At 51.0% G+C, this 24141-nt stretch overlaps 1 protein-coding gene across 4 annotated transcripts; it reads left to right on the top strand.

The window, feature by feature from the left end:
* Positions 1-1618: 1618 nt before the first annotated feature.
* OAS3 (2'-5'-oligoadenylate synthetase 3) lies at positions 1619-23997 on the top strand. 4 transcript variants are annotated; one of them, XM_053928522.2, is made up of 16 exons: positions 1619-2016; positions 4376-4658; positions 6277-6452; positions 7508-7743; positions 8665-8818; positions 9211-9543; positions 10680-10962; positions 14700-14875; positions 15653-15903; positions 16335-16479; positions 17121-17294; positions 18666-18951; positions 19935-20110; positions 20423-20661; positions 21564-21711; positions 22066-23997. In XM_053928522.2, the coding sequence occupies exons 1-16, from the start codon at positions 1825-1827 to the stop codon at positions 22378-22380; spliced, it is 3567 nt and encodes a 1188-aa protein (XP_053784497.1). In that variant the 5' UTR covers positions 1619-1824; the 3' UTR covers positions 22381-23997. The 4 variants fall into 4 exon arrangements, with proteins under 4 accessions (XP_053784497.1, XP_053784499.1, XP_053784500.1 ...); XM_053928524.2 differs by having other exon boundaries at positions 22295-23997; XM_053928525.1 differs by having other exon boundaries at positions 23097-23996.
* Positions 23998-24141: the final 144 nt, after the last annotated feature.

The following is a 24141-nucleotide window of genomic DNA, read 5'->3' on the forward strand; positions in this document are numbered from 1 at the left end:
CCCGTCCTGCTCCTCCTTATACAAGCCCACCCCCCTTGGTCTGGGAGGGGCCAGAAAGCCTGGAGGCCCTGAGAGCCCTCCCTCCCCTGCACACTACCCTCTTCCTCCTGATTTTGGGGCTGCAATTTCCTCCTTCATCCAATCCCATTTCTCTCTCAGGTGCCTCACAGAATCCAGCAGCATTATTAAGTGTTGCCATCTCTTTCCTGTCATTTCTAGAGTTCAGAGTGGAGCTGAAGGTTTGTGCATGGAATCAGCCCACCAACTGGATCCAATCTTGACCTTTCTGCTTTCTACTTTCTAAAAATTCCTCAGATGCTCTAGTCCCTCAATGGCACACTCTCTCAGTTCCCAACCTGTTGGGTTGCCGATACTTTAAACATATGTGTGCCTCTAACCCATAATCCAGTCTTCCTCCTCCACTTGAATACCCCCAGTGACGTGGCACTGACTACTCAAAATATGAACTGTGTACACACTGCTGGCCTGCCATCTCTCCCTCTGACCTCTGAAACTCATTCACCCTCTGACCCCAGCTATCATCCCCTTTCTGTAAAGGCAGGCCTCAGGAAGCTCTTGTCAAGATTACTTGTGACCTGAGATTTACTCAGAGGCAGAGTGTGTCTTGGCTCCTTGAGTGACGGGGCAGAGGACCAATGAGTTTCTGAGTGAGACAGGGACTCAGGCTTGGGCCAGTCCCTAGGAAGAGCTCAAGTGTGTACATTCTGGGTGGAGGATGAACAGGGAAGCAACTGAAAAGTGAGTCCAGGTGGTGAAGATAGCAACAGCCAAGGGCTACCTTGGAGACTCAAGCGTCCACTCAAGTGTCTGCAGCTCACAGCCTCGTTCTGGGCCAGTCCCCAAAGGATTTAAGTGTCGTAGCTTTATAATGTTTTAGTAGGTGATATTGTATGAAAGGCGCTATTCTAAACTCTCTTTTCTCCTCTTTAAAAAAAATTGTAATTCTTAAGACAGTTTAGAATGGTGTTTGAATTTTTTAATGGCGTTTTTATTGGGATTGCATTAAATGTATAAACTAGGAAGAGTTGGCTGCTGCCACAATAGAGTGAGCCGTGTGAGAGCTGGCTCTGCATTTGAATCCAGTCTACCAGCTTTCCAGCTGTGTGACCCTGGGCAAGAAGCCTAGATTTTCCGGTCCTTAACTTCCTCTCCTACAATGGTGTGGTAACAACAGCACGTACATCATGGTTATTGGAAGGGTTAAATGAGATATTTGTAAAGGGGTACAGGACAAATTCTGCAATTGTCCCTTACTATTGTCCATGTTTAGAAGGCATCCTTCAGCCAGAGAGCAAGGTAGGGGCTCTCCGTTTATGTGAATTTCCTGGCCATTTTTCACACAAATCCTGCACGTTTCTTAAAGGCCCGGGTTACGTTACTCCGTGCCAGCGCTGTGCTCGGGGGTCCTGCTGCTGTAAAGGCCTTTTGTTCCGTTGTGTTTGATGCCTCAGAGCTGGGGAGCCCCAGGCAAGGTGGACCCAGTGCTACGGAGGGAAAGCCCAGGAGAGGAAACCGCAACTGCAAAGGGAACCGGAAGGGGGAGCAAAAACCCAAATCGGCTGAAAGAAACGAAACTGAAAGCAGGAATGGAGGGGAATCCTGCGAGGATGGGAGGAAGTGGGGAAGCTGGGGGAGACTGGGCCAATCGCACCCTTCCCTCTCCCCACGCTGGACGCGGGACCAGGGCGGGGCGTTGCGGGGCACTGGGGACATCTAGGACCCTGGGACGCAAAGGCGCGTGAGCTCACGGAGCCAGCCACCCGCACGCAGAACCCCTGCCACCAGTCGCCCCGGCGCCCGGCCATGGACGTGTACTGCACCCCCGCCGCCGCGCTGGACAGCCTGGTGACCAGCAGCCTGCAGCCGACCGCGGAGTTCGTGGGGACGGCGCGTCGCGCGCTGGGGGCCCTGGGCGCGGTCCTGAGAGAGCGTGGGGGCCGCCCCAGTGCCCGGGAAGCCGCTGCCCCACCCTGGCGAGTACTTAAAATCACCAAGGTGGGCTCTCAGGAAGCAGGGGCGACCTCGCGGTCTCCATTTGAAAATAGGGGGGGACAGGGAAGGGCTTTATCGGTCTTTTCATTCATTTCCTTATCACAGCTTTAGCCCGCTTAACTGTGCTCCAGGGTTGTTCAAAGTGCCCTGAAAATATACTCCTGCTCACAATACCTCTGCGGGTAGGTACTAGTTACCCTCACTTAACAGATGGGGAAACTGAGGCACAGAGTGCGGAAGTAACGTGAGCAAGCCTGTAAGAAGTCCAGTCAGGCTACAAAGCCAGGTAGTCCGATTCCTGAATCTATGCTGGGCTGCCTCTTACCCATTCATTCACTTACAGAGACTATTCACAGAGACAGTCTGAACATCCCATCAAACAGACTGTGGGCCTCACCCTGCCCCGGACCCTAAGAATGCAGGTGCAATACTTCTCTAGAATAGCCCTTAGTAGCCCAGCTCACTGAGAAATTACTCGACAACAATGGGCTTTTTCTCATTAAATGAGTCTTAGGTCACTTAATGCTCACATTTAGTGAGGCAAAGATTATTGTCTGTTTAACGGGTGGGGACACTGAGGCTGGGTCACTTTTTGGCCTGGTCACCCTGATACTGAGCTCAGGATGCCCGCAGACTCAGGGAGGAGACAAGGGTCAGCTATTGTGTCCTCAAGGTAAACTCAGGGGTGCCGGGTGGACCCAGGAAACCTGGGTGGGAGAGAGGGAGGGGACCTGGAGTGCATCAGGGGAAGAGATGGAAACAGAGCCGGAGGTGGCCGCAGAGCAGCTAGTGGTTTCCTGGGGCAGAATCTTAGCTCGGAACACAGGAAAGAAGGTGGGGAGACCTGCAGCCCAGGTGGCGTGGGGGCAGATTGCTACCTCTGAGACAGGCTGGAGGATTTCTGCAGAACCAGGGTTTAAGGATCTCCAAAGGTCCTGAGCTTCCTGGAAAACCTGGAACAGCTTTCAAGGCTGAATTTAGCTTGTGGTCCTGGGATCGCTGAGGCTCTGCAAGAGGCCCTGGTGAAGTGGGCGGGGCTGTGGGCTTCATTTCCAGTCTTGAGGAATGGCTGGTTCCCCAGCTGGAGTGAGATGCCCAAGATGAGCCTGGGACTCATGGTTGGACCAGAAAGCAAAGAAGGGGTCACAGCAGGATACCCCCAGGACCCACGTGAAGGGGTGCCCCTGCACAGTTGTGACCACCAACAATGTCTCCTGGTGTTGCCAAATGTCCCCTGGGGCCCAGCCGCTCACCACGGGGAGCCACCACATTAGAGGTGCCCGTGAAATCGTATGACATGACACATTGCCTGGAGTTTCTTTAAAAAAAAAAAAAGACTCCCACAAAGGAGCAAATGTGGCAAAAGACATCTTTAAAATCCTCTCCTCTTTTATGTAGGTTTGGACACTTTCACAATAAAAACTATTTTTAAGTGAGTTAATTCATTGGGGTGGGGGTCGAGAATATGGGTCCGGAGCCAGACTCTGGGTTTAAACCCCAGCTCGGAGATTGTGAGAAAGCAACGACCTCTCTGCACTTTCGACTCCTGGTTTGTAAAGTGACAACAGTCATAGCACCTTCCTCCAGGCTTGTTAGGAAGGTGAAATGAGATGGTCGTGTGCAGAGAAATACTCAGTCTCTAACATTCCCCTGTGCTCTGCGCCTTTATTGGCAGCGTCGATTGTGAGGGGCTGGCAGTGAGTGAACTGGCTTACCACTGGGTAGGTAGCGGTCCCCATTGGGTGGGAAGATGCCCCCTGAGGGCTAATCCTGGTTCTGGCCTCTTACGGGCTGTATTATGGCCTCACTGCTCTCAGTTACTCATTTTACTGCTCGGAGCACCCCCCCTCCGACCCCCCGCATCTGTGACCACATGTAACCACATGAGGGCCATTGCCTGTTGGCAGTGAGAGTGTGGGTGTCAGACATGTGCCAGAGAACCAGGCACAGAGCAGAGACTCTAATAATGTGCCTTTCCTTCCCGAACCCTCGGGCTGGCGGCCTTGCAGAAGGAAGCACTGGTCAGAAAGGTCTCCGCAATCCGTATTCAAATCATACAACTGCTTTGTACTATCCCAGTAAAGGTGCTTTACAAACCAGAATTTGTTTCACCTATACTTTTAACTTTTTTTATAGTTCATTGCCAACATTTAGAAATTATGGACTGATATCTAAACATTGCTTTTCTTGAAAACTCAGAACTGGCTGCACTTGGCTCACGTTCCTGCATGGCTTCCAATGCTGGGAGCTGTGTGGCCACAGTCCCCACCCAGCCCACTCGCCTGCCAGCCTGTGTGGGCACTAGAATTGGAGAGTGCAGACTTCTGAGGTGTGTGTTTGGTTTTTTATTTTTCCTTCATAGGGAGGCTCCTTTGGCCGGGGCACGGCTCTGAGGGGTGGCTGTGATTCTGAACTTGTCCTCTTCCTCAACTGCTTCAAGAGCTATGACGACCAGCGAGCTCGGCGCACGGAGATCCTCAGGGAGATGAGGGAACTGCTGGAATCCTCGTGGCAGAACCTGGTCCCTGGCTTGAGCCTTGAGTTTCTTAAGCAGGACACGCCCGGGGTCCTCCAGTTCCGACTGGCGGCCCCAGATCTGGACGACTGGATGGATGTTAGCTTGGTGCCTGCCTTTGACGCTCTGGGTGAGGGGTGCCTGGCCCCTTCCAGGGCTGCAGCAATGTCATTAGGAGTAAGACAGGGCTAACGGTTCCTGTCTTGCCACCAACTTCCTGTGTGACCTGGGCCGCCCTCTCTGGGCTTTGCTTTCTTGACTTAATTTAACATAATGGGTTTGGACCAGACAAAGACCAAGAAAGCCCAGTTCCTCCTGGCTCTGGGGTCCTGGAGCCACGATGCTTGGCCCTTGCTCAAGCAACTGGGGAGAATTTCCTTCAGCCCCTGCCGGGTGCAGCTCAGCCCTTCCACAGATATAGCCCAGAAGAGAAGGCAAATTCTGCAAAATCTTGTATTTTACCTTAAAAGCACAGATGTGATTTTTTGCACATACCACATCACACCGATGTGATATGACAAAGCACTGTCCTTTGTCATATACCCATGCTTGATTTAATATGATAATATGCCTCTGAGTCTGCATCCGTCAAATGCAGATAATGATCGTAGGACAATAGAAATCTGTTCTGGGAAAGACTATGTGTTAATACATGTAAGGAACTTAGAACGGGGCCTGGCACATAGTGGGGCTGTATGAGTGCTTGCGATTCTTATTTCTATTATTATTATTATTGTTATTATTATTATTGATATTATTATCATGTACCATGGTGTTCTGGGAGGTAGCTTGAGTTTATCCCGGGTTACGATGTCCTGGCTACAGCCACAGTCTCCCCATGCCTATCCCCTCACCCTATTATTAATCATAATAGCTACTCCTTATCCAATGCTTTACTTTTCCAAGCAATTGTCATGTTTTGTCTTATGAACTCCTCAAAACAAACCTATGAAGCCTGACTGTCTTGCCTTCCACTTTATGAATAGGGACACTGAGGCACAGAGACATACAGTAACTCACCCGAAGTCACACAGCAAATAAGGGATGTCAGGAATCTAGGAAGTTACAGAGAGTGTTTACTTTTCCCAAGCCAGAGTCCAGGGAGGTGGGCGCATGCTGTAAAGTCAGCCGGCTCTGCCTTCCAATCCTGTCTCCAGCTATACACCTGGGGCAGAGCTTCGAATTTCTTCAAGCCTCGGTTTCCACAGCTATAAAACAAGGTGAAGAATTGTAGGGTTTTAGTGGGGAACCCATGAGGGGATTCATGTACAACTTTCAGCACAGTGCCTGGCATGTTGTCAGTGCTCAAAAAATATCAGCAATTACTGCTAAGGAATCAGAACCTCTCGCCTTGTATTTCTCTGGCATCGTTTCTTCTCTCACAGCTCCAATTAATTAAAGGTGTGTGCAGTGGTGTTTGAGTGTAGCCTGAGGGAGCCTCCAGGAGGAAAGGATTGCCAGGCTATAGGATTCCTGACTCAGCAGGAAGCATCATTCCTATTTAACCTCCTGGGAATGAGGCTGCACTTTTTCCCCATCCCCTGGGGGCTGCCTGGTCTTTGGGAGCAAGGGATCCTCCCTACTAATCTAGAGCTTTCCTGCCTGTCTCCTGAGAAGCTCCAGGCTCTCCTCCTTATGTTCCAGTCCCCCCCCCCCTCCCCGCTCAAGTTCTCCTCCCTCTCTCCCTCCACCCCAAGCCCAGCTCAGCACCAGCACCCTGCCTCACTCACAGGCCTTCACGTCCACAGGGCAGCTCAGCTCCCACGTCAAACCCAAGCCCCAGGTGTACTCCGCCCTTCTCAACAGCAGCTGCCAGGGGGGTGAGCACGCAGCCTGCTTCGCAGAGCTACGGAGGAACTTTGTGAACACTCGGCCATCCAAGCTGAAGAACCTGATCCTGCTGGTGAAGCACTGGTACCGCCAGGTGAGGCCACTAGTGAGGGTCCTTCCTCCAGACATGTGATGGTTTGAATTTGTGTCTCTGTGATGGTGCGAATATTTCCTTCTGTCTGGCAGCCCTTCGTGTTTCTGGGAATTGTCTGTTCATATAATTTGTTCATTATTTCCTACTGGGTTAGCTGCCTTCTTGTTGTTGATTGGTTGGAGCTCTTTATTTATGGTGGGTGTGCAAATCTAGTCTCCCTGTCTGGTTTATACTTTCACCTTATTTATAAGCCTTTTGTCACAGAAAATGTTTGCATCTTAATGCTATCAGTTGTGTTCATGTTTTTCTCATGTGACTTGTGCTTTTTGTGTCTTGTTTAAGAAGCCTTTGCCTATTCTGACTTTCTAAAGTTATTCTCCCATGTTTCTTTTTAAAAGGGTTTAAGAGTTCCTTTTTAGAGTTAGGACTTTGAAACTATCTGGGATGTTTTATGTACAACATGAAGTCCACAGAGCTGGTGCAGCCCCCTCCCCAGCCTCAGGAAGGCCACCCTGCACTGCGCATGCCTGTCGATAGATTGCTGTGTACGGGGAAGTGTACGGGGGGAGCCCGTGACTGCAGAAGAGGGAACAGGCTGCCCAAAGTCTTAAGGCACGTGGCTTTGTCCTCCTGCTGGACCACTCATTCTAAAGCAGGTCTGGAATGAGGAGATGCTGTATGCCAATTCTTCCTCGACCATGGACTTGCTCTGTGGCCCTGGGCAAATTCTTCTGTGCTTTTACTTGGGGAATAACAGTCTCAGTCTACCCGCTGGCCTCACCTGGCTACTCTCCACTCCTGGGGGCTTGAGTCTCATACCTCCCCCTCCCCCCAACAACCACAATATGAGCCAAGCTCATTGCTGAAGCCCCAGCAGTGAGGGCAGGTGAGAAACACCAGGTTGCTTTTGGAACAGGCTTGGGATACAGCCTCTCATCCCAGGCTCAGCCTGCTGGGTCTCCAGCCCAGACACTGAGAGGTGCCACAAAATTCTGCAGAGAACTAGCGGTCCCTTCCCCTTCATCCTCTGAGCCCCCTGCCCTGCCCTCTTACAGGTGTGCCCACAAGAGGGGAGCAGGGAGATGCCCCCAGCCTATGCCCTGGAGCTGCTGACCATCTTTGCCTGGGAGAAGGGCTGTGGCAAGGATGCCTTCAGCCTGGCCCAAGGCCTCCGGACGGTCCTGGGCCTGATCCAGCAGTATCAGCACCTGTGTGTTTCCTGGACCACCAATTACAGCCTCAAGGACCCTGCCATTAAGAATTTCTTGCTTCGCCAGCTTGAGAGACCCAGGTACCTCCTAGCATCCCACCACCTGCTCTCCCACGCCTGGGTCATGGGGAGGCAATTAACCATGATGAAGCAGGTCGTGTCTGCCGAGGGCCAAAGCCAAATGCCACGTGCGCACTTTCTAATTCAGTGGATTCGGCCCAGATGCCAATCAGAATCACTTGGGGGAGTTCTTAGAGACACACTGCATGTTCTGTACATGAGCGTTGTGGTGACGTAGAACACATTCTGATGACTTTCTATGAAGTGGACACACCCATTAGATCAAGGCAGAATATTCCAGGCCCCCAGGAGCTTTCCTCATGCTCCTCCCAGAGGTGACCCCATTCTGTTATCGCTACAGTTCTGTTTTAAAATCAGATTTAAACGGAATCCCACAGCATGTCCTTCTGTGTCTGTCTTCTCTTCGTCAGATGAAGTCTGAGATTCACCCGTGTGGTTGTGGGTAGTTGTGGTTCATTCTCTTCCATTACGTGGGTTTTTCACAGCATGTTCTCCATTCTACTTATGATGCCTGTTTGGAGCGTTTCCACTCGGGGGCTATTGCCCAAGGGCTGTGCTAAACGGCCTTGTATTTCAGCGCATACACATATGTGTTGGACTTCTACCTAGGAATGAAATTGCTAAGTCGTCGGGTGTCGCGCAGAGATACCCGGGCTGGCTCTGGTGGTTCTGAAGTGCGGGTGGAATTGTTGAGGATCGTGGCTGTCATTTAATCTCCACCACAGCCCATCACGTCAGGCGTTGCTATTGTCCCCAATTTGAAAATGAGGAAACCGAGGCTCAGAGAAGTCAATCACCTGCCTCTGGTCACACAGCCGGCAAGTTGCCGAACTGAGATTGGACCCAGGTCAGCTTGACTCCAGAGTCCCTGACCTTGGCCATCTTGCCAGCCAGAATCTTCTTGTTCCTTTGGACTTGCAGGCCCGTGATCCTGGACCCTGCTGACCCAACGTGGGACGTGGGGAACGGGGCCACCTGGGCCTGGGATCTGCTGGCCCGAGAGGCGGAGTCCTGCTATGACCGTCCATGTTTTCTGCAGGCTGCAGGGGGCGCTGTGCAGCCCTGGGAGGTGCCAGTGAGTAAGGGGCTCCTGGGCTCCTCAGGTTGTACACCTAATTTATGGTGCTCAGTGTTTTCTGAGTATCTGCTATGCACTGGGGGCCATGGGGTGTGGAACCGGGTTGAAAAGGGGGGGGCGGCAGGCATGTGAAACAATTCAATCGCCAATCTTTGCGCAGTTACTCTCTGCTTACCAAGCTGTGTTCGCCCACCGCCAGGGGGCCTTTTCATTATGTAACCCCTTCATAAGGGCCCTTTGCTAATCCGCACAAAGGCGCCACCTGGGCAGCCTCTCGCTTCCCCTCCTTGAGCCTCAGTCACCCTGACTACACAGTGGGAGGGGGCTGGTGAGAGAAGGAACGTAGAGACCTTTCCATGTGTAAGACAGCTCCTTCCACAAACTTCCAGGGCCTTCCACGCCCGGGGCGCTCAGGTTTGGACCTCCCCATCCTGCAAGACCCCGCCCAGGAGACCTCCAAGAACAGCAGCAGTCTTGGTGCTGTGTGCCCAGGGACAGGGAACGGGCGGCCCTTCCGCCCAGCCCCCCTCTCCTTCGCGGTGGCCAGCATCGCCCCCTCCACACTGGATCTGTCCCAGATCCCCAGCAGGGAGCTGGACCGCTTCATCCAGGACCACCTCAAGCCGAGCCCCCTGTTCCAGAAGCAGGTGAGCAAGGCCATCGATGTCATCCTGGGCTGCCTCCGTGAGAAGTGTGTCCACAAGGCCTCGAGGGTCAGCAAGGTGAGTCCACCAGGGGGAGACACCAACAGGGCCCTAATGGGAGGACCACCATGGGGACAGGAAGAAGTCACAGACACAGGCTGGTTGCGGACAGAGGAAGTGGACATGGAGGGTAGTTTGCTGGCTGGAGGAACATATTTGCGTGCCAGCTTTTTTTTTTTTTTTTTTTTTTTTTTAACCTGATACAGTTTTTTTAAAACCTCTGTTACTCTAGTCAGATCACCTCCCTTCTCTGCACAAAATCCTCCGTGGTTTTGCAGACTACCAAGGCCTCCACGCCTGTGGATCTGTCCCTGGTCTCTCGCTGACCTTCACTTACTCCACGCTCACCCCCTGGCTCTTCCTGAGCTCAGGGGGCACACATCCCCACGGGCTGTTTCTCATTCTGGAATGTTCTTCCCCCATCCCCTTGGCTCTCTCTCTCCCCTCCTTTAAGTCTGTGGTCCAAGTCCCGTTCTCAAGGAGGCCCAACTGTTCAGGTTACAGTTGCACCCTCCACGCCACTCATTCCCAGTCCCCTTACCGTGGCCTCCACACAGCACTTAGCACATTCTGGGGGCTGCTGTTTGCTGACTGTTCCTGCCTTCCCCTGGCCCCGTCCCCCTGTGAGTGTCAGGAGGAAAGTAATTCTATTCACCTGAGTGCTCCTAAACGTTATTGCTCAATAAACATCTGCCAAATGCATGAATGAACGGGTGGATGGATAGACGGACTGATTAATTGAAATAGGCCAAGTACATCAGCAGACCCCTGTTGGCCCCAGGACCCCGATTTGCGACCTGTGATCCAGATGTGTTACAGATGTTTGGCTAAAATCTTTGACCACTGCCCCCACTTGCCCCACCCGCACCCAACCACCGCTGTTATCTGTTGCTGCCTATTGTCTGACTTTGTGCAGGCGTTGTGGACCGGGAGGTAAATGCAGGCAGATGTAGTCCGACTCTGCCAGGCTTCTGATGGTCCGAGGTCACAGGGCTTATGCAGCCTGCATCTGTCTTGGTGTCCCTAAGACCCAATGGCAGTGAGAGAGCAGCTTCAGTGCCACAGATGGGGGTGCTGCTGGTGGGGCTACAGTCTGACCACCCCACCCAGGGCTCAAATAGAGTCACTGGTCTGAGATGTTCTTTCCTCTGCAGGGGGGCTCGTTCGGCAGGGGCACAGACCTCAGGGGTGGCTGCGATGCCGAACTCGTCATCTTCCTCAACTGCTTCGAGAGCTACGAGGACCAGGGTCCCCGCCGTGCAGAGATCCTTGACGATATGCGGGCACAGCTGGAATCCCAGTGGCAGGACTCCATCCCTGGCCTGACCCTCAATTTTCCAGAGCAGACCATGACCGAGGCTCTGCAGCTCCAGCTAGTGTCCCCAGCCCTAGAAAGCTGGATGGACGTCAGCCTGCTGCCCGTCTTTGATGCCGTGGGTGAGGGGTGCCCAGCCTGTGCCCTGGAGGGACTGGGGAACATCTCATGTAGTGCTTGCGATCCTCTTTGTGATCCTAATTCCCCTTCACCAGGCATTGGAAACTCCTATGAAATACCTAAAGTCCTCCTCATCATCAATGCATAACTACTTAATGCTTTTAACTTTACAACAGTTTTTTTGTAATTTTTTAAAAGATTTTATTTATTTATATTTAGGGAGAGGGAAAGGGAATAAGAATGAGAAGGAGAGAAACATCAATGTGTGGTCGCCTCTCATGCACCCCCTACTGGGGACCTGGCCCGGACCCTTTGGTTCCCAGGCCACACTCAATCCACTGAGCTACACCAGCCAGGGCTACAACAGTTTTAATCTTAAAGTGGTTCAAACATACAGAACACTACAGACTTCACACACCCGTGTACTCCAATTGCAATTTAACAAGTGTTAACAATTCTCCATGTCTGCGTGGGATTTTTTTTAGACTGGGAATTACGTGTTGTAATTTCCTTTCTTATATTGAAGGGTTTACTTTATGGTTAATTTTGTAACTTTTGAGGTAAATCTTAGCCTAGGAGTCAATCATCAGTCTTAACAAAAGCAATTAAGGTGATCCACTTCCTTCTAAAGATCCGTGCAGCTGCGTAACAAATGTTTTATATGGATAATTTTTATTGTCACTCAGATCTAAATCTTTTGTACTTTTAACTATGGCATTATGATTTGTTCTTTCATCCGTGAATATTTGGAAGTGGGTTTTCAAATGAATGTTTTAGGGCTTTGTTCATTTGCGTGCTTTGGGTACTTAGTCATCTTTTCCTATTTTTTTCAGTTACAGTTGACATATAATATTATACAGTATTATATGAGTTTCAGGTGTACAACATAGTGATGAAACATGTCTCTACCTTATGAAGCGATCCCCCGGTATGTCTGGTACCCATCTGACAGCATACACAGTTATTACAGTATTACTGACTACTCCCTGTGTTACCTTTTTCTGTTTTTAATTGTAGTCAGAAAATGTACCCCCCAAATATCAATTCTTTGGAATTTGGTGGCACTTCCTAGGTTTCCCATGGTTGAAAAGAATGCATGCTCTCTCTGTTGAATGCAGGCTTCTCTGTGGGTTCTTTCGATCTGGCTTATGATCTTTGTTCAGATCAATATCACTTATTTTTTCCTCACTTGGTCTATGAATTCCTAAATGGGGTACCAGGACCTCCCCCTCTGAATGGAAAATTACCAGTTTCTCCCTGTAATTCTGGAAAGTTTTTATTTTAATATGTTGAGGCTATATTATTAAGGAGCAATGTAAGTATCTAATTATATTTTTACTGGCTTGTTCCTTTTATCATTAAGTAATAACCCTCATTATTTCTAAAACATTTATTTGCCTTAAAGCATTTTGTCTGATATTCACAGTGCTGCACTGGTCTTTTGAGAGTGTTTTCCTGAAATACCTTTTTCCATTTTTTATTTATAAGGGTATGTTATTAAATTTTAATTGTACCTTTTGTAAATAACATAAAACCAGAAGACAAAAATGGAACAAACAATAGTAGCATAATAATTTTTAATTTATTGATTTTTTAGAAATAGAGGAAGGGAGAGAGAGAGAAACATTCAGTCGTTGTTCCGCTCATTTATGCATTCATTGGTTGCTTCATGTGGGTGCCCTGACTGGGGATCAAACCCTCCACTTTGGCCTTTGGGGACAACACTCTAACCAACTGAGCCACCCAGCCAGGGCCAATAATGTGATAATTTTCAGAGGGTCAATAATATAGTAGAACTAACATACAAGCCACTAACAATAAGAAAGGTTCTTTTCTTTTGCTTTTTTTATACCCTGTGCAAATTAAAATTTATGAACATGATTAGCAACATTTTTTTCTTTTTCCTGTTCTTCCTCCTGAATTCATTTCCTTCTTACAGAAATAGATCCTGTAGTAGTACTTCTTCAGAAAGGGTTTATGAGGGATAAATCTTCTCAGACTTTGCCTAAAAACCCTTTCTGTTTCAGCTACACTTGTGGAGGAAATGGTGGACACTTGTGTTCCTCAGTTTCTTCTGTCTTCTGATCTCTACGGTGGCTGATGAGAAGTCAGCTGTCTACGTCTTTGTTGATGGTGTGTGTGTGTGTGTTGATTTGTTTTCCTTTTTGGTAGCTTTTAAGACTTTTCTTAGTCCATAGTATTGTTCAGTTTCTGATATGTGTGCATATTGATTTCTTCTTAATTATACTATTTGGAACTTGTTGTGCTTATTGAATCTGAAGGCGCGAGTCTTCCTTTAGTTTTGGGACCACGCCTCCCAGTATCTCTTCAAATATTGCCTCTCCTGTTTTCTCTGTTCTCTGCTTCTGGAACTACTATTTAATTGTATCTCACTTTGTCCTCCATGTCTCTTCATTGCTCCCATTTTTCCCATCTCTCAGGTTGCCTGCTGCTCGGTTGCTCAAATCTATCTCCCAGTTTACTTTCTTCAAATGTGTCCAATCTGCTACCTAACCTTAATTTTTTAAAAATCGCAGTGACTTTATTTTTCACTTCTAGAAGTTCTACTTAGCTGTTTCTCAAGTCAGCTTGTTATTTGCTCATAGGCTCCTCTTCTTTCACTGCAGCTTCAGTCTCTTTTATCTCTTTAATTATCTTAGTTATGCTTGTTTTAGCCTCTCAGATTGGCCTATTCTCTGAAGGTCCTGCGTTCATTCTCCTGTCTGTTGTGTTACCTCACCCTGTGGTGGACCATTTCCTCCTGTGGTTGTAACTTTTTATTGTGAGCTCATCTCCAGGGTGTGTGGGCTTTTATTTTCGTTCCTTTTGTTGTGGGAGTTCCTTCTGCTCTGGGTTGGAGAAATACCCTCAGGGAACCCAGTGTTTATTTGGCTGAGCTCCAAGAGTTTCACTGATTCCTAGGCCAGTTTTTCACCAACTTAATAGCCTGGGGTTTCCTTACTGTGCAGATCCTATAAACTTAGACTTCACACTCACACAGGGTGGGGTCTCATTTCCTCCTGGGAGACTTTTCTCTCCCTCACCAACAACCCTCCCCCCCCCCCCCCCCCCCGCCCCTGCAGAACCATGGCAGCAAGCTTCCCTGAAGCCTTTCTGTTAGTAGGTGATTTTTAAGTCACCTTTCATGGAGAAGGCGTCTGTTCCAGAGGGCGGGCATGACGAAAGAACGGGCTGGCACTCATTCCAGTTTCCTCTCTCTGCTTTGGTTTTCTCTTTGGGAGATAACATTGATCATAGCAACAGTTTGCATTTGCTGAGCACATGGTATATTTTAACCGTTGTTCTGAGAACTGTACGTGTAGATGTCATGTGATTCTTACCACAGCCTTATGAGGTAGATGTTATCCCCCTTTTACCGATGAGGAAACGGAGGCCCAGAGAGCCAAGGTCACACAGCTAGAATTTGAACCCAGGCCTGCCTGCCTCTACAGCTCATTCTCTTAACCACTTTGCTACTACATAGCTTGTTTGGGTGCAAGATTATCCACCTTGCAAAGCTATTGGGTGAGTTGGTGGAAATGACTGAAAAGCACCCAGTACATAGTTGCTGCTAAAAATAATAAGAGTTCTGGTTGTTATTCTATGCTATAGATTGTGTATTATTGATTGCAACGTTATATAATTAATGTCCAAATATTAAAGGCTGGTTGAGTGGCTGAGTTGGGCAATGCTGACTTCAATTGGAAATGCGTACTCTGAGCGTTTCAAACACCCACAGGGCAGCTCAGAGCTGGCACCAAACCTGACCCCCGGATCTACTGCACCCTTCTGGTCAGCAGCTGCCAGGAGGGCGAGCACGCAGCCTGCTTCTCAGAGCTGCGGAGGAACTTCGTGAACACTCGGCCATCCAAGCTGAAGAACCTGATCCTGCTGGTGAAGCACTGGTACCGCCAGGTGAGGCCTTAGGACCGCCTGGCTCCCTCTGGGAAATCAAGCACTGCTATGGCAACCGCTTCGGCCAATCAGCTTCTCCCCTACACAGCTAGCCCGCCTTCCTTTGCTTTTTATTGGCTGTCGCAAGCAGAAGGACCTCCCCCTCCACCCTTCAGGTCTTGCCCAGGCCCAGGAGCCCCTGGCTGAGATAGAAGCTCTTCTCCACCAAGTCTCCAAATCCACATTTCTTGCGGCTGGGGTCCACCACCCCTCTCTAGCCATAGCTCCTCCCACTGCTAATGTTTTCCCTGACCTTGCTCACCTCCCAGCCTTTGCTCCTGCTGTTCCTCCATCGCCATCATCTTTGCAAGACATGCTAAATCTGGAGCATCTTTCAGAGTTCTCCCAGCAAACGCCTCTCTGAATGCCAACTCGCATTCACGCACGCATTTATTCAGCCATCTACTGGGCACCCGCTATTGCTAACTGTTGTTGACGGGTGCTGAAATATCATGACGAATATGTCACAGGCCCCATTCCTCTATGACCACCCCATATATCCTTTGAGGAGAGACTCTAGGCAAAGACCTAGTCTGAGCTTCTTGTTCTCACTCTATCCACCGCCTCCCAGACCTCATTTTATTCACCTGTAAAATGAGAAGAGTGAGCCAGGCCACACCCATGGTTCTATACTTTCTGCGGTTTTGTTTTTTTATTCCCCTCCTTCCACAAGTATAGGGCTATGCTTAGCATATAATAGGTGCTTGCGCCGCTGATTCTTTCATTTGGATGACACAGGTTGCCACCCAGAACAGAGGAGAATGGCCAGCCTATGCCTCCCTGCCCCCAACCTACGCCCTGGAGCTCCTAACCATCTTTGCCTGGGAGCAGGGTGGAGGGGAGCACCGGTTCCACATGGCCGAAGGCCTGAGGACCGTCCTAGGGCTTATCCAGCAGCACCAGCAGCTCCGTGTCTTCTGGACAGTCAACTACAACTTTGAGGATCCAGCTCTCAGAAGGCACCTCCTCGGCCAGCTTCAGAAACCCAGGTGCACCCACAACCTCCCTCCCTGCCCTGTGTCATCCTTCTCCTCCACTGTCATCCTGGAATCACTGTACCCAAGAGGGGTCCAGGGTGAGGTTTGGGTGCTCCAAACCTCTGCTTCCATCCTCACTCTGCTTCCTTCTGGACTCTGCTCAGGAAGCGTAGGCACAGTGAGCCCCAGAGGAAGCCAGGGCCTGCTTTATTAACACAGTACAGGACCATATCTGAAATTAAGGGGCCGCCCAGTAGCTTCCGGACTGAGGTGCCCAAGGAGGGACCCTACTGTGCTTGGGCGAGATTGCACCAGCCTGAAGGTGCTGACACTCTTCTCTCTCTCTCTCCAGCCCCCACATCCTTTCCCAATCTCTCCCACCCCCCTGCCCCTTCACTGATTCTCACCTTCCCCACCTGCTCGCCCACCCATTCTGCCCCCAGGCCCCTGATACTGGACCCTGCCGACCCCACCTGGAACGTGGGCCAGGGTAGCTGGGAGCTGTTGGCCCAGGAAGCAGCCGCCCTGGAGACACAGGCCTGCCTCATGAGTAGAGAAGGGACACCTGTGCAGCCCTGGGATGTGACGGTAGGAGGTGGGGCCTGGAGGCGGGGCCCTGTTGGTGCCCCATTCCACATCCCCTTTCCCCACACCTCCAGCTGCAAGGAGTGCTAGAAGCTGATGGCTCACAGCCGAGGCACGGGTTGGCCCACCACAGCTACTGCCTGAGTGACATGCACACCCCATTTCAAGGCAGGACCAGCTCATGAAGCAGCTCATGCTGCAGAGCCCCCTCTGGTGTCCAGAACAAGCTTTCTCCAGCTGAGCCTCCCCCACTCTCTCCTGCTTCCCTCATTCCCCTCTCCTGCAAACACTGTCCCACTGAATCACGTTCGCAAGAACCCCCGTTGCAGGCTCTGCTTCTGGGGAGCTCTGCTTCAGACAGCAGTCGTTCACAGCTATTTCATCACGTTTGCTACTTTGCAGCAAAATCTCATAACCAGTACTTACCGCTCAGGACAATCCAGTGAGACATGGGCCTCATTCTTGCCCCCATGTAAAGATGGGGGGACCAGAACTTGAACTCATCCCTCTGATGCCGTGGTCTGCCAACCAGCTGAGAAGAGGAAGGAGCTCTAGGAGATTGTGGGAATCATTCGACCACAGGAATGCTGGGCGTTCACGGGGAACCCTGCCTCGAGCTGACCCCACCTGTGTTCTCTCCGCAGCCCACTCTCCTTCACCAGACCCCAGCCAGGGACCTCGACAAGTTCATCAGTGAGTTTCTCCAGCCCAACCACCAGTTCCTGAATCAAGTGCACAAAGCTGTTGACACCATCTGCTCATTCCTGAGGGAAAACTGCTTCCAGAATTCTTCCATCAAAGTGCTCAGGGTGGTCAAGGTGAGCCTCCAGAGAGCTGTGGGCCAAGAGGGTCCCGCAGGCTGGTGATCGCACCCAGGCCTGGACCAGGCCTGACCCACTTCTGTGACCCCTGCAGCAGACAGCACAAAGCCAAACATGGGGGAGAAAGCAGAATGCGGTCAAGGGTGGATGGCCGAGGGCAGGTCCATATATGCTGACAAAGCTTCTTTTGGTTGCTCATGGCAGCCGACTCAAAAGAAGCAATAAAAGGAATGTGTCAGTTGATGTCAATGGAAGGCCCTAGAATGCACTGCCTTCAGGCATGGCTGGATCCAGGAGCCCATACAAGATAATCAGGACTCAGATTTTCTTTCTAGCTCTGGCTCTGTCTTCTATCTTGGACAGGCTCTGTCCATATGATGGTCCTTGGCACCTCTAAGATTCTAGAAAGGGATTTCTCTTTTCTCACAATTCAAAGAAGTCTTAGGATTAGGTTTTGTTGGCCTGGTGATATATCCCTCAACCAATCACTAGGGCTAGGGAGACATCATGTGCTGACCAGCCAAACCTGGGTCCCATGGTAGAGTCAGCCCTATGTGGCCCTCATGGGTGAGGTGTGGAGGAGGAATGGTTCCCCCAAAGACAACCCAATGCTGATCGCAGAAAGTAGAAAGGATGCTAGGGGTTCATAAAGTCACATTACCTGCTGCAGCAGATATGACCTTGGCTCACGATTGGAGTCACAGGGAGACACAGGTCAACTCTGGAAAGAGTGTTAATGACAGGTACTAGCCTGGTGACTTGCTGTGTGACCCCAGACAAATACCTTCTCCTCTCTGATCCTTACCTTCCTCATCTATAACCCTTGAGGACAATATGTGACTCACTGGTTCTCAACTGTGCCTTCCCTGAGAATCACAGGCAGACTTTTAAATATATCTATACTGATGTCTAAGCCCCTCCCAGGAAAATTAAATCGCAGTCCAGGGACATAGAAGCCAGGCCTCAGTCATTTTTAAAAGCTCTCCTGCTGCAGACAGGCTTGAGAACCAACTGCAGGCCTAAAAATAAATGGAAAGAAAGGCAAAAAGGAAGAAGGGAGGGAAGAAGGAGGGAGGGAAGAAGGGAGAAACGAAAACTCTCAAATCCCTTCGTCCCCAAACATGATGCAATGGGAAATTTTGCATTTGGTGAAGGGTTTAAACTTCCATCTTGCACATTTTTTTTTCTTGCAACTATGCCATGTATTAACCCCATAGTAAAGATCTAAGACAGAGAGGTTAGGCAACTTGCCCAAGGTCACACAGCAAGGATTCTGGTTCCTATCTCAGAATCCAGAGTCCATAGGCTCTGGCAGGGGAACATCGAGCCATACTCTGGGGCTCAAGCCACCTGCCATGTTCTCCCTAGGGCGGCTCTTCAGCCAAAGGAACAGCACTGCAAGGCCGCTCAGATGCCGACCTGGTGGTGTTCCTCAGCTGCTTCCGCCAGTTCACAGATCAAGGGAGCAGGCGGGCCGAGATCATCTCGGAGATCCGAGCCCAGCTGGAGAGATGCAAGCAGGAGCAGCAGTTTGAAGTGAAGTTCGAGATCTCCAGGTGGGAGAATCCCCGCGTGCTGAGCTTCTCGCTGGCATCGCAGACAATGCTGGACCAGAGTGTGGACTTTGATGTGCTACCGGCTTTTGACGCCCTAGGTGAGAAGCCAAGGCGAAGTACTGAGAAGGGGGAACACGGAGGCAGGGCTGCCAGGGGCAGTGCGGAGGTTGTGCACCCGTTCACATTGCAGGCATTGCGGACATGTGTGCTTATCCCAACTTTCCCACAAAGCGTCTGGAGAAAAGGACACCTTCTTCCAATTCGCACAAAGGTGCTACATGGGTGACCAGTGGCCCTGAGCTGGGCTCTAGTTCCACCAATTCCCCCAGCATGCTGGATGACCTTGAACAAGGGACTCCTCTACCTTGAGCCCCAGTGTCCTCATCTGACAGCGAGGACATCCAAGTATCTCCGTGTACCTCCCCCACCCGCTACAGACCCATTCGATCAGTCCAATAAGTGCCCCTCCTGTATGCCCTGCACACTTCCAAACACAAAGGACAAATCCCTGAACAAAACAGACACAAACATCTTTGCATCTATTCGGTTCTGAGTCTAGACAGGAGAGTTTGCGGAGTGAGGAAATCCCCCGGGTCTCAATGGATTTGGTTCCTGCATTTTGCAAAACCAGTAGCAAGGGAGAAACTGGTCCAGAAATGTACCTGAATCTGTTCACTTCCTCAGTTCAGAAAGCCAGAGCTTGGATGTCACGGAATGCCTTTCGGTGCCCTGGGACCAGCGTGATGTTGGCTCTCCCCACGCACACTTCTGTCCTCTGCAGGGCCTCCTGTTAGACACATGAGCCAGGGAGCCATCCAAGACATGTTAGCTCTGAGCTGAGACTTTGATCATGGTGGGTAAGCAGGTGGGTTGAAAGAAGGCAGAAAAGGGAGTAGGATCCTCCCCAGAGATGCAGTGCTGGGTCATGCCACATCTGTGTTCCACCTAAAAACACCCGTGGCCTCCAGTGGACCCCAGACCACTCAGGGAAACACCCGAGTGGGAGATTCCAGAAGTTCTTTCATTGGCCCCGCTGTGGCTCCAGGAAATGAAGTGAGGGTGACTTTCTCCCTGTTCCCAGGCCAGCTGGGCTCCAGCTCCAGGCCCCCGTCTGGAGTCTACGTCGACCTCATCCGCAGTTGCAGCAATGCGGGCGAGTACTCCTGCTGCTTCACAGAGCTGCAGCGGGACTTCATCATCTCCCGCCCCACCAAGCTGAAGAGTCTGATCCGCCTGGTGAAGCATTGGTACCGCCAGGTTCGCGCACGGGCGGGGCCACCCTAAGCTGCCCTGGAGCGTTTTCCCGGGAAGAGGCAGGCCCAGCCCTGGTGGGAACCCTAGATCCCTGGAGCAGAAAGAAATTTTGCCACAGGACTTTAGTTTTCTTATCTGTAAAATAGGGCTGACATTACTACTCACTAGAGTTTATGGGATCATGCGTGGCAAGGCATCTGGCAGAGGAGGTGCTCAGTAAAAGTTTGAGGGTGGTTTCCGGCTCCGGGATGGTCCCTCCCATGCCTCTTCATTATCAATATGGACCAGTACCTCATCTTTCTCCTCGTTTCTTAGTGCACCAAGAAGCCCAAGGGGAAAGGCTCTCTGCCCCCCCAGCACGGGCTGGAACTCCTGGCAGTGTACGCCTGGGAGCAGGGTGGACAGGACCCCCAGTTCAACATGGCCGAGGGCTTTCGCACTGTCCTGGAGCTGGTCACCCAGTACCGCCAGCTCTGCATCCACTGGACCGTCAACTACAACTGTGAGAACAAGACCATCGGAGACTTCCTGAAGATGCAGCTTCAGAAGGCCAGGTTCAGACCTACCCTCAATGTCCTGGAGTGTCAGACCCAAGGTCCCTCACTGTCTCTCCCCACTTCCTGAGGGCACAGAGCAGAGACAGGAAAATCCACTTTCTATAACTGAGTTCCTTCCTAGAAGTAATATCCCTAGCAGCTAAGGGACAGGCAGTCCGCTTCCTGGTCACCTGTGAATAGGGTTACTGGATGAAATGCAAGACTCCAAGTTAAATTTGAATTTCAGATAAATAATGAATGACTTTTTAGTATAACAATGTCCCATGCAGTCATTGGGATATGCTTTTAAAAAAACATCGTAGTCATTTTTTATCTGAAACTCACATTTAACTGTCCATCCTCTATATGTATTTGCTAAATCTGACAACCCTGGCCTATAAACCCACCAGGTGATATAAGCATGTCCCATTTGGGGGGATTTTGCCCACCTGTCACATGCTACAGAGGTAACATAGATGCTTTCACGAGTGTGTGATATATCTCCAGTCCATGGGTAGTGGCTCCTTAGAATGATGTGTTGGAAAAGACACTGAGGTGGTGAATTGGCTCAGCTGAAAAGAGTGTCCTCATCTGTTAGGGACCACAGATGCAGGGAGAGTGGTGGAACCAGTGCTGTGGTCGATTAATAATGCCTGCTTTATTGCAGGTGTGGTAAGGTGGCCTGAGCACTGTGATTGATTAGTAATGTCTGCCCTGGATACAGACTACAAAAGGGGTCCCGAGTGTAGCTTATTTTCCATTTGGTCTTCAAGTGTGTACGTGGAGCTCGGAGGAGTCTCTTGGCCCTGCCCCTGCCCCCTACAGAGTGTCGGGTGAAGGAGAAGAATAGTTCAAGTGATCTCGCAGGTGGCCACCCAGATGTGGCCAGGAACATGACTGACCTTGGATGGGAATTGCAGGCCCATCATCCTGGATCCAGCTGACCCGACAGGCATCCTGGGCCACAATGCCCGCTGGGACCTGCTGGCAGAGGAAGCTGCAGCCTGCATATCCTCCCCGTGCTGCATGGGCAGAGACGGTACCCCCATCCTGCCATGGCCAGTGAAGGTGAGAGACATGTGGTACAGCAGGGAGCACCCTTTTGGGGGGGCAGTGTGGTCAGGAGAGGGGTGTGTTCCTCCCAAGGGGGCAAGGCCCGGTCCTGGCCCAGATGGGCCCCTGGGCCTCCGTGTCCTGTCTGCTCATACCATCTGAGCTTCTCTGGGAAGGGGAGAGTGACCACCATATTCTGTAACCTTCCCCAGGCTGCTGTGTAAAGGCCAGAAAATCAGTGGTTGCACCTGATGGACAGACAGACGCCAGCCCTCGGTGTGGGGAGACTCAGGGTCACCTGCCAGATGTGTGTGTGTGTGCGTGTATGTGTATGAGAGAAAGACTTGGTGACTTCACTCTCCTCCTCAGTCCAGCCTCCCAACGGATGACCCTGCCTCCCAGCTCAGCGCTGTCCTCCTGGCAGCCCACTCTGCTTACCCAGCTCCACTGAGTCTCCCCTTGTATCTGACGGGCACTACATGTCTGAAACACTCGCCTGCCCTGGCGGCCTACACACGGGAGTCCAGACTGCGTGGGTGGGCGCCAGCCCGGGTTTCCTGCTTCTCCATCACGCTCATGACTCCCTCTCTGCTCCCAGCTGCATCCCAGCCCGCCGAGAATGCCCTCCTCCTCCACGAGTTCTCTCTGCCCACCCACACCAGCGCACATCCTTCCTCCTGCTGAAACCCATCTCTGACTCCCAGTGGCTGCCCCTTCTCCCCCAGTCTAAGAAATTTTCACAGAGATGCTAGACCTTTTATCTACTTCTCAGCCACACTCAGCTGGTGGTGGCTGCCTGAAGCCCTATGCTTTGAAGGATTCTGAAGAATGGATACCTAACTGCGAAGTGACCTAATCAACTAGTGATGTCTGCCATGAATGCAGTATAGGAAACAATGGAATGAGTGCCGTGATTGATTAGCAATGTCTGGCTGGATGCAGAAAGACGTGCTCACAGATCTACATTGTATGTCTGGCCTGTTGAGAAGCTCTCTGAGCTCAGTTGCTAGAAGGACAGCATGCCCAGATCGGCTACTTTTGCCTGCCACAGACAGAGACAGAGGGGAGGGGGCCAGGCATGTCATGCAGTCCCTCTCCTTGGACGCTCCATTGGATGCCTTTTCATCGGAGGGTTCCTTTTGTTCACCTTTCCCATTTCCCTCACCCTGCCCCCCAGTTAGCACATGTTAATGCCATGCCCTACGTGCCTTCCTGGATTTTTACCGAGATCCTGCCGTGTCTCCTACCCTGCTGCACTGCCACCGGTGGGATCCTCCACCCCCAGAGCCTAACCAGGAGCCGGTGCCCCCGTGACAGTGCTCAGCCCGCTTCCCTCCACCCTCCGGCGCAAACCCACCGGTCCGTGCAGGAGGCACTACTGACCTGCAGCCCAATGACAGGGTCCCTCTTCGTGAAGGATCGGCATGAAGAGCAGAAAGCACTCTGGGAACCAGGTGTCAAAAGGGATTCCGTCTAAACCCCCAGATGGACAGGAGGAGGCTGGAGCCACCACAGCACCAGTATTTCCAATGTTAGACCAGCGTGGCTGGATCAGAGGTCAGGAGGCTGCTGCGGCTTCTGCCAACACCACTGCAGCCGCCTCCGCTGCCTCACACCCACCAAGCTGGGGCCCAGACCCGGGAACATGGACTCCAGCAGCCACAGGCATCTCCCAGGACTTGGCCGCCACCAGGGCTGCAAGAGGGCGGCGGCTTCTGCATCTCTCCTTCAAAACAATCTAAATTACAGCAAGAACTCTGGCTGCAAGGGCATCTAAGAAGTGATGTCTCACCTCCCACCCCATGGAACACAAGGAGGAATGGACGCCCAGGGCCGAGGGGCAGTGTCCGCAGCAGCATTCCTGGCACAGGCACTGTGAACGTCTGTTGGATGGGTGAGGGAGGGCATGGTCCCCCCAGAGGGGAGGACCAGGAGACAGAGAGGAAGCAGCTTTGTTCTTAAGGGTAACATATGCAAGTATTTAAGAGTAAAGGGGCCTGAGTGATTACCATGTGTCGAAGCAGGTTCATCAATTGTAACAAATGTCCCGCCGTGTAGGGACAGGGAGTATATAGGACATCACTGGGCCTTCAGCCCAATTTGGCTGTGAACGTAGAACTGTTTGAAAAGAAAACAAAGTATTTTTTTAAAAGAATAAAGAGGCATAATATCTGTGACATGCTCTCAAATTCCTTAGTAATAATAATAGTGATAAGAGGTGTGTACAGAATGAGAGGCAAATGTAAAATCTTCTGGGTGAGGATACCAGGGAGTTCTTTGGACGCATCTTGAAAATTTTCCCAGTATTTCCAATTACTCCAGAATCAAGTCTTTAAAAAATAATAACAAATAAAGCATGGGCTTTGGAATCAGGTAGTGTGGCATTAGAACCTAGCCAAACAATTTACTAGCTGTGTGGCCTTGGGCAAATGTCTCCACCTCCCT

The sequence above is a fragment of the Desmodus rotundus genome, chromosome 7 (genome assembly GCF_022682495.2).
Source record: "Desmodus rotundus isolate HL8 chromosome 7, HLdesRot8A.1, whole genome shotgun sequence".
Lineage (NCBI taxonomy): Eukaryota > Metazoa > Chordata > Mammalia > Chiroptera > Phyllostomidae > Desmodus > Desmodus rotundus.

What these genes read in the sequence shown, in the direction of transcription:
- OAS3 (XM_053928522.2), top strand. Translation starts at nt 1,825, where the DNA reads ATGGACGTGTACTGCACCCCCGCCGCCGCGCTGGACAGCCTGGTGACC. An exon ending in AGGCCTCGAGGGTCAGCAAG is followed by an intron (nt 9,544 to 10,679) that starts GTGAGTCCACCA and finishes TTTCCTCTGCAG; the next exon opens with GGGGGCTCGTTCGGCAGGGG. An exon ending in ACCGGCTTTTGACGCCCTAG is followed by an intron (nt 18,952 to 19,934) that starts GTGAGAAGCCAA and finishes CCCTGTTCCCAG; the next exon opens with GCCAGCTGGGCTCCAGCTCC.